Source organism: Bubalus kerabau, chromosome 1, assembly GCF_029407905.1.
Source record: "Bubalus kerabau isolate K-KA32 ecotype Philippines breed swamp buffalo chromosome 1, PCC_UOA_SB_1v2, whole genome shotgun sequence".
Classification (NCBI taxonomy): domain Eukaryota; kingdom Metazoa; phylum Chordata; class Mammalia; order Artiodactyla; family Bovidae; genus Bubalus; species Bubalus kerabau.
Genome location: NC_073624.1, coordinates 234,927,860 through 234,937,073, shown reverse-complemented (window position 1 = coordinate 234,937,073; position 9,214 = coordinate 234,927,860). Strand labels below are relative to the sequence as shown.

The window sequence follows — 9,214 nt, the reverse complement described above, 5'->3', positions numbered from 1 at the left end:
GGCAGGACTATCAAAGAGGACCTCTTTCTATGGGCCAGACCCAGAGGACCCGCCCAGGAGGCCAACCAACTTACCAGGCAGCGACCCCCTGGGGCCTGATTGGGCCCCAACTCCTCCCTGGGACCGGGCACCTTTATCTGGTGGTATACAGCTTCTGGAGCATCGGCGCTGTGCGTGCTCACGGCTGCTGGCCCACACCCACAAACCATCCTACAAATAGACAACTGGAGAACAGCCCATTTTCAGTGAACTTAGCGAGGGTCCAGAGTGAGGAGTGTGTAGAAAAAGGAAGAATGGAGGTCTTCCTCCCTTTCAGGTCTGTAGCCTGGAGGTAGTGTCAGGCCGCAGAGGGATGAAGGGCCTCACATCTCACCCTGTTTCTTGGGCAGGTGTTTGGGCTGGCCCTCAGACTGGTTACCAAACAGGTTCCATCAAAGGCTTAAGTCTCAACCTTCCCACCAGAAAATGTGAAAGGAAAGCATGAGAAATAAACTGGTCTCCTTTGACCTGCAGTGGATACTTCTGTTCTGAGTTGTTCTGGCATCATGACCTCATGGCGTGGGAGTCACAGCAGCACAAGGAACACTCCGCCCTCCCAGCCCCCCAACCTCCTTGTGTTCCCAGCAGGCGACAGAAGTGCGGTTCCTCTTCCAGAGAGGCTTGCAGAAGCCCTGGCTGGTGTCTCCTGGACTCCTCTGCCCCCTGCAGGCCATCGGTGGTGTTAAAGTCCCTGCTCTCCCGACACAAGGTGAACTGTCTGGGAAACCATTTGTGAAGGGATGCTGACGTGCCAGGCCCAGGACACTTCACAGCTATTAGTGAATAAGGCCCAGTTTTAGTTTTGTCAGTACACACTACAGCCAGACTGGCATCTGGTCACTACTGCTGGTGCCCAGCCTCATGGGTCAGCAGCCTAGGGGCCAGTCGTCGTGGGGGTGCTCGTCTTTCCTTCCCAGGCGTTATCCGGGGCTGATCTGGATTCGGTTGGGCCAGAGTGCTGCTCCTCCTCTCCAGTCCATAGGGAAGTGTGCTCAGCGAGGAACCACAGCAACTTCTATGTTCCTGGCTGTGTCCTGATACAATGCCAAGCCACAGCCAGTGCATGAAATCCTGGAATCCAGCTACTGGACTGGGGAATACTCTTGTCTGTGGCACTGACTATAGGTCCCCTGCCCTCAGACACAAGGCAGAGACATGAGCTCAAGATACATAGTTCTCCAGACCAATGAGGAAGCACCTGAGCACGCCAGGAGCCTCAGACACTGTCAGGAAAGTGCCCTGGAGAGGTTCCATGTGCACATGCGAGGGCAGGTTCCCACAGATTTGAGGTCAGAACGTGAACCAGGCTCTACGCAACACATCCAATAGCCGTACCCCTTCATGGGAGACCAGCCAGGCTGCCTTTTTTTTTGCCTTTTCAAGTTTTTATTTTTATACATTTTTTTTGTATTAAAAAGAAAAGCATAATTACCACAAATTACAAACGACTAAAGCAGGACTAGAATAATGAATGAATCACTTCAGCCTGAAAAGCAGATACTCTTAATAATATTAATGTTATAATACAAGCTCATTCAAGTATTTTACATTTTTTTTTCCTTGTAAATGTGATATCCTAGCACATGGTAAAGATAATGTACTATGAGCATAAGGTGGAACCTTCTCCGCAAAGCCAGATGACAAGTTTTCCTCTCCAGTCAGAATGGGCTGTATGTTCTGATCTTCTCTGCCTTTGCCATCAATGTGGCTGAAGGAGAGGGTGGGGCTGGGGCAAATCCTGGGACCCTCACACACGAGATACTTGGGGGTCCCATTCGGGAGGGTGATCCAGACCACTCTACCCAAGCTTTTGGCAAAAAACCAGCCCCCCTCCCTAACTAGTTGTCTTCTTTACCCCTCCTCCCACTGCCAGGGCTTTCTGAGCAGCTTTCTTTCGTAAAATCAATCACCAGGAAAGGGGAGAGAAGAACTACAATAGAACAGAACAAAAACTTAACAACTTTGACATGGGGGCTCCTCGCTGGGCTCTGAGCCCAAGGGGTCCAGGCTGCGGCAGCGTCGGGCAGCCCCTCTCTACCCGGAGTGCCTTTCCTCCCAGGTTCAGGAGACAGCTGGAGAAACCTGCCCCTGAGCAGAGCTGAGGTACACAGACCTCTGATGTTTGAGGCCCAAAGGTCATGTTGGCGTGGACCCATCTCGGAAAGGTACAGGATGAATGGAAGGATTGGGGCAGGCTGTTGCTTCTGTCTCAGATCTTGGATCCCCATGGAGGATGGTGGGTGTGAAGTGGCAAGCCCTGATGTCCTTTGCCACTCCTGGCATGCTTGTCACAGATACATCGGTCCTAAATTCAAGTGTCTTCAGAAAGTGAAGATGTAAACTACTCTTTGCAACATTAACTCCAAACATGTCACAAAAAAAAAAAAAAAAAAAAAAAGGAAGAAAAAAAGCACCCCCCCATCCCCAGCCTGTATTGAGATGAAGTCCTCACCTCCCACCCCAAAGGGGCTTCTTCTTTCTGGGGTGTCTGTGGGGAGGATCAGGGAGAGGATGGCAGCCCCTGGCCTGGGAGTAAACTCTAGAGAACAGCCCATACCCCCAAGGCTTCCTTGTGACCCCAAACCCAGCAGAGGACAAACACTGAGGTTACTATGGTGCTGTAGACAGTACAGGGCCGAGTAACCCGAAGGAAAGGGGCGGTCAAGGGAAGGAGGGGGTCCAGGTGTCCGGTGTGTGGTACATCATGGGGCAGGCACCGGGCTGGGCAGGGAGAGGCCTCAGACTCCACTGTCAGAGCACAGACCAGACACTCATCTCAGCTTTCGAGACAACCGGCTCACAGGAATGGAGATGGGCTTCCCCATACTGGGAGGGTAGAGACTGGGGGTGGGCGGGGGTCACACAGCAATGAGGTGCCCAAGACAGAAGACAAGCCCTTGCCAGCCTGAGATACTGGCCCCTACTCCCAAATTTAGGGCCCAACGGAGGAAGCAGTTGAAAAGGGCTGAGAGTGTGAGCGCATGACCAACACCACCCCAGGGTGTGTGTCGTCATGCCCACGCCCAGCCCCCAGCCCAGTCTGTGAAGGCCAGTCACGGGTCACCGTCCCCAGCTGCAGCTGCCAGGAGACCGGCCATTGCACTAATCATCCACAGCCCAAGACAAGCAGTCAGTGGCTGGAGAAGTGAAGACAGGCATACTCTATGTCCACATATACCTTCCGGCCATGGGGCTTCTCCAACTGGCAGGATTCCCCATGCCCTCAAGCCTCCTCATCACTTGTTCCTAGGCAGGGTCAACTGGAAGGTGGGCAGGGATGGCTTGCAGAGGGGTGATGCAAGATGGAGAAACCCACCCAGCCCACGGGAAGAAAACAGCATCTTTCTCCACCTTTTAAGAGACAAAGCCTCCTGGAGGTCTCAGAGATTGATCGAGGGAACGCAAGCAATGTTTCCAAGCCTCGGCTGCCAAGTGTTCACCTTTCCCCTCTGAGGTGGGGAGACGGTCAAGCTGAGGAGAGTGCGTCCCAGACCCAGGCCAGTGCTGTCCTCCAACAATCTGAAGCAAACTTGGCCTTGGGGTTCCAAGGTAGGATGAAGGGCGTCACGACAGGACGGAGCCTGGTGAGAGGAACAGCAAGCAGAGCGACGACACGACAGTGGCAGCAGCGTGTGGACACAGGGTGTCAGCTTCAAATGACGCAACAGCGGGGATATATTGGGCATGGCTCTGATCTGAGCCACTCCCAACTCTCTTGCCTAGAGGCAGGAGGTGCTGTACATGCAACTCAGTCAAGAGACAGATTCTAACCAATCCAGCCCAGGCACATCCAGAGAAGGTGGGAGCTCTTCAAGTTGACTCCACGGAGGAAAACAGGCATTTGGGTATTTCAGATTCCCACTCCACAATAAGGCAACTTTTAAAAAAATACTATTTCCAAGAACAAAACAAAAAAATTCCAAGAGTAGGGGAAAGACATCACTTTCTGTGAATTAGGTGGGGGTTTTCTGATGGTTTTTTTTTGGTCTTTTATGGTCGATTTTGTCTTTTTTTTTCTTTTCATTTTCCCAAGGATGGAAAGGTCAGAGAAAAATAAAATAAATCATCTTTCAATAGTCTTTTCTGGTATGAGCAGCGTCTCTCTGGGCTGGAGTAAGGGGCATGGGGAGAGGGGGATGGAGAGAGGCTGAAACCTTCCCTCACCCCACTTCTAGATCCTTTGGTTTCCTCCTCCCAGAAGATGGCAGAAGGGTGTAATGGGGACAGCAGGGAGAGAACATGGCGATGGCAAAGCCCCAGATAATCAGGGGCTGGTGCTTGTAGGGCCCAGGGACGCTGCCAGAGCCTTCTATGAAACAGTGCTGGGCAATGGGGCCCACAGGGCCTTTTCATGGGCTGCATAGTTGGCTTGAGGGAGAGCAGGAGGCAGCTGTGGATGGGGACCAGGGTTGCGGCCTACCAGCCGCGGGCAGGGCTGCAGAGTGATTTTGGTAATCCAGACGAACTATCAATAATTTAAAACTTGATATATATATATATATATATATATAGATATATATATATAAAAATTTCCCCCTTACCCTCCCCCTCTTAGAAGAAGCTAGGATGTGAAGAAGAGTCATGGAGAGAGAAGAGGGAAGGGGGTGTTTGGAGGCTCCTGCCCAGGGGTACCTCTGATAGCCCAAATGGTATACACATTGCTACTCAGCACGAAGGCCCATCCTAATGACTACAGACCTGTCCCTTCTCTGTCCCCTCTCCTGGGACTGGGCACCCCCATAGACGCTCACCTACTCCCTCCATCCCTTCTCCCCCCCAAACCCCAGGGCTAAAGGGCTTTTCACTTTCCCAAAGTCTGTGCATCCGAGTGCTGGCTTGTCCATTTGGCATCTTCCCGGACGGGCTGGCCAGTGGGTGGTGTGGGGGGCTGGCTGGTGGTGGGTCTGCTGGAAGACTGGGAGGGGCACCGTTTCCTGCCCTCGCCGCTGCCACCTCCTGCTGCCGCTGGGTGTCGCTTGTGGTTGCCCTCCTCACCCATGGGGGGCTGTAACAAGGAGGGAGTCACAGGTGATTAGGGAGCACTACCCACACCACCTCCCTTGCCAGAGCTATTCAGAGACCCCCTACTTCCTACCTCCCAGTGTAGATGATAAATAGGTTTATAACCCTAAAAACTAGTCACTAGTTTTATTAAGCACATCTCCATGCCAAGATGCCAAACCTTGTGCTGATTTACGCACATTTACTCATGGGGTCTATACCACCCTTTGATGTAGACATGACCATCTAATTTCACAGATGAGGACAGCGAAGCACAGAAAAATAATTTGCTGCCAAGGGGTCCAGAACTTTTAACTGGTAAGGACAAAATCTGAAACAGGCCTATCCAGCACTGAAGCCCAGGCCTTTATCCATACATCTTTCCACTCCCCTTCTGGGAAGTGGGGGCTGCTCAGGAGATGGTACATGGAACGTGGCATGCAATACACTGACATGCCTCCATTCAGAAGGCCAAGAGACTCCCGGGGACTGCTTCATGGCTCTAAAAAGGACACTGATCTTAAGAGTCAGACTGGGATCCAGTCTAGCCTCACCACTGCCAGAGGTCCTGTAACCCCAAGGTCACCTCGCCCCTTTCTGGGAGCCAAAGCTGAGCCCTTTTTGCTCTGCTCCCAACAGGTCTCCCTATTCTCTGCACATGCACCCCTCCACCCACCTCCAGCCCCCAAAGGAGGAAGTCCTTAAGGATGGAAGAGAACGGACCTATCTTTCTGTCGGGACCCCTGAGCAGTGCCGCCACTATCTCACTGGCTAGCCGTGGGCTCCTGGTCACCCGCTGCTGCGGCGATGGCAACAAGAACCCTGCCTGCTGCACTTTATAAAGCGTTAAAAAGGTCAAAGCAGTGTCTGACACACAATCAAGTCAAAATGTTTAATGTATGTGAAGACTATTACTTACTTCTGTTTGCTCTTTTGCTAAAAGGTTTCAAGGGAGTAAGACAACTGGCATATCCCTACTACATTATAAACACTTTGAAGGAAAAAGTTTTACTTATCTCTGGAATCCCTGATACACTCAGGACAGAAGAACCCGCAGTCATAACTCTGACCCACCACTGGATGTCACTGTTGAGTCACTGTGCCAAGAAGTGGGAGGAGCAGGGAAGAACTAGACATACTTTATCAAGTTCTGGGGTTGGAACGGACCTCTCCCAGAAAGAATAAGAACATTTACCTAGGGTACTCATCCTGATCACCTCTAAATAGGGCATAGCAGCAAAGAGGGATGGAGATAAGACAGAAAGGGCATTATGATGGTTTAGCCACATCCACTATGGGAAAGGGAGTGGGAAGTGATCACAAACCCTCCAATGAGCCTTCACTGCCCACTTCCCACACCTTCTGTTTAAGAAACTTAAGGCCCAAAAGGGACAAGAAGGATCCCTGGGCTAGTGGCCCAGCTGGGATCAAAACCCAGGTATCCAGATCTCTGGTTCAGTTTTCTTTCTAAGACAATTAGGGCGGGAAAGATGAGAGACATCCACTCACATCCACTCGGAAGTCTTCGAGACGTCGGAATTTGCCGAGGTATTCTTGAAGTTTGGGGTCGATGTCCAAATTTTTGGCTTTGGAATATTTCAAGAAGGCCCAGAACTTTTCTAGCCCATACAGCTGACCTGCAGGGGAAGACAGGTAGAAAGAAGCTTGGCTGCTGAGAAGTTAATAGAGAGGCTCCGGAGAAGGGGATATGATGTGATACAGACAAGCCCAGGGGCCGAGAAGACAGATGACCAGGGCTCACAGAGTCCCAACTCTGACTCTTACCTGCTTCGTAGTCCTTCACGGTTTCCTCCTGAAAGTCCTTAAATATGTCCAGCCGGAACTTCTTTTCCAGGCCATAACTGTAGTATCGAAAAAGGCACTCCAAACCATATCTGTAGGAGAACACAAGTCAGTGAAATCAGAACAGTTTCTTTATTTGTAAATAGGAAATGCATCTGGATGATAGATGAACTATGAAACCATTTAAAATACATGGATTACTGAGAAAATGCTAAGGGTTCTCTGAGAAGGCTGGCAGTTAATGCTAGTCTAAATGAGTCCAGCATTAAAGGTTCGCCAAGGGTCAGCAGACTTGGGCCAAATGAACAACAGCCTTTTGCCCACACCTATTTGCCTATGAAGTATCACTGGTTACTTTCTGCTGCTAGAGCAGAGAGCAGTTGTAACAGAGACTTTATATTCCACAAACATAAGCTATTTGTTGTCTGTTCCCTAAGCAAATTTTGTCAATCACCAGCATAAGCTCTCTGCAAAGCCATTGGACCATGGCAGTCAGATCATCTATTCACTCACTGGACTCAGAAATTTCAATTCTAGCAACGTATACAGGGAAATGACCAAAAATATAGATTTAGATTTTATAGATGTACCAAAATTGTTCATAGCAGCATTCTTTTGAAAAACTTAAGTCTTAGAAAAGTGATTAAGAAAAATCGTGGTAACTGTACAACAGAATAATACAATCTATTTAAAATTATAATTTAAGTATACACTGATGGATACTTAAGGAGATAATAACAATACATTATAAAGTAGAAAAGATATGTTTCAAAGTATTATAGGTAGACAAACATATTTTGTAAACAAGTAAATTTTAAATCTACACATGCACACGAAGTCTGGAAGGGCACAGAATATGATGTTAAATACACTGACATGGGTTATCTTTGGGAGGTAGAATTTTCAAATGATCTTATCTCTATTTTCTAAACTTTCAGCCAAAAGCATAAAACTTTTTTAAGATGGCAAAAAGGTTAAGAATTTTAACAACATGGAGAAATATGCTCATGCTTATAAATGATGAAGAACGTATTAAAAAAAGCATTCCTTTATGACCTGAATTCATAAATATGGCAGAACATTAACACTGATTGTCTCTGGACTGAAGGATGTTTTCCCCCAGCTTCTTTAAACATTTGTCCTTTTCAAATTGTTCACAGAGAAAAGATTTTACTTGGGAAAAGTGTCCCTCTAGTTTTTTTTTTAAATAGCAAAACATTAAAAGTAACTGAAGTATCTATTAATAGGAGACTATTGAAATAAATTATACTGTACATCTATACAGTAAGACCACATAAGCAATTAAAAAAAAAAAAAAAAAAAACCCAAAGAGGTGTGCATGTCAGAGGGAGAGACTACACAGGTCTGTCCTTGCTTACATAAGCAAAGTATTTTTAGAAAGAACTCACAAGATTCTAACAATACTGGCTGTCTGTGGGGAAAGGAACTAGATGGCCAGAAAACTAGAATGAGGAAGACTTCTCACTATATATAACCTGACGGCTTCTTTGAATTTTGAATATATTACTTATTCAAAAGTACTAGTTTTTTTTAATAAAGTACATGAAATATATACACAATGGATTTCCTATCACAGTTCTGGAAGCAGACCCAACAAAGATACCCTCTCACCATCTCTCAAGCACCAGAGTCTTCACCCCAATCTCACTCACCTGTAGCCTTCTTTGGCATCCTCCAGAGCCAACTGCTTGAATTCCTCATACATCTTTTTGTTGAAGTGATCTCGGAGGAAGAAGGACCAGAAGCGGAAGAGAGTGTTCATCTCCTGAGACTGGCCAATGCCCAAGCGTTTTCGCTCTGAAGGAGGAAAGAGGAAAGATGTGATTTAGAGCCAGGCTGCCTGTGCTGTGGGGGACAAATGATCCTGTGGCTCAAAGACATTGGTCCTTTCTCTTCCCAATTCCTTTGCTCATCATGTTAAGTCTCCGGGGAAGTATTCACTGAGGACTAACTATTCTGCAGCAGGCCCTCAAATATCACTGCTCTCAGTGTAGTTAGAACCAGGAAGAGCACAAATAAGTAATCCATGCACTCAACAAATTATATTCATCATATCATTGTTACTGATTATTTTAGGAGTCCTACAATATTAAGTAAAAATGGTACGTGCGAGGGCGGTTCAAGAGGGAGGAGACATATATATACCTATGGCTGATTCATGTTGATGTATGGCAGAAACCAACACAATATTATAAAGCAATTATCTTCCAATTAAAAAATTTTAAATATATATACACACACACAACACCAAAGAACAAGAAACAACAGATAAAATTTTTTTAAATCTGGTATCATTTAAAAATTAAGAACCTTTGTACTTCAAAGGACATGATCAACAAACAAGGTGAAA

General features: G+C 47.5%; 1 protein-coding gene across 7 annotated transcripts in view; it reads right to left on the bottom strand.

The window, feature by feature from the left end:
* Window positions 1–1,402: 1,402 nt before the first annotated feature.
* LARP1 (La ribonucleoprotein 1, translational regulator) overlaps window positions 1,403–9,214 on the bottom strand; it is a 61,839-nt gene continuing 54,027 nt past the window's right edge. For all 7 annotated transcript variants that reach the window (XM_055559735.1, XM_055559729.1, XM_055559739.1 and 4 more), the window contains 4 exons: window positions 8,517–8,661; window positions 6,826–6,935; window positions 6,550–6,677; window positions 1,403–5,044 (listed from right to left, as the gene is read on the bottom strand). In XM_055559735.1, coding sequence (XP_055415710.1) covers window positions 4,841–5,044; window positions 6,550–6,677; window positions 6,826–6,935; window positions 8,517–8,661 — 587 coding nt within the window. In that variant the 3' untranslated portion in view covers window positions 1,403–4,840. The remainder of the gene's footprint in view (window positions 5,045–6,549; window positions 6,678–6,825; window positions 6,936–8,516; window positions 8,662–9,214) is intronic.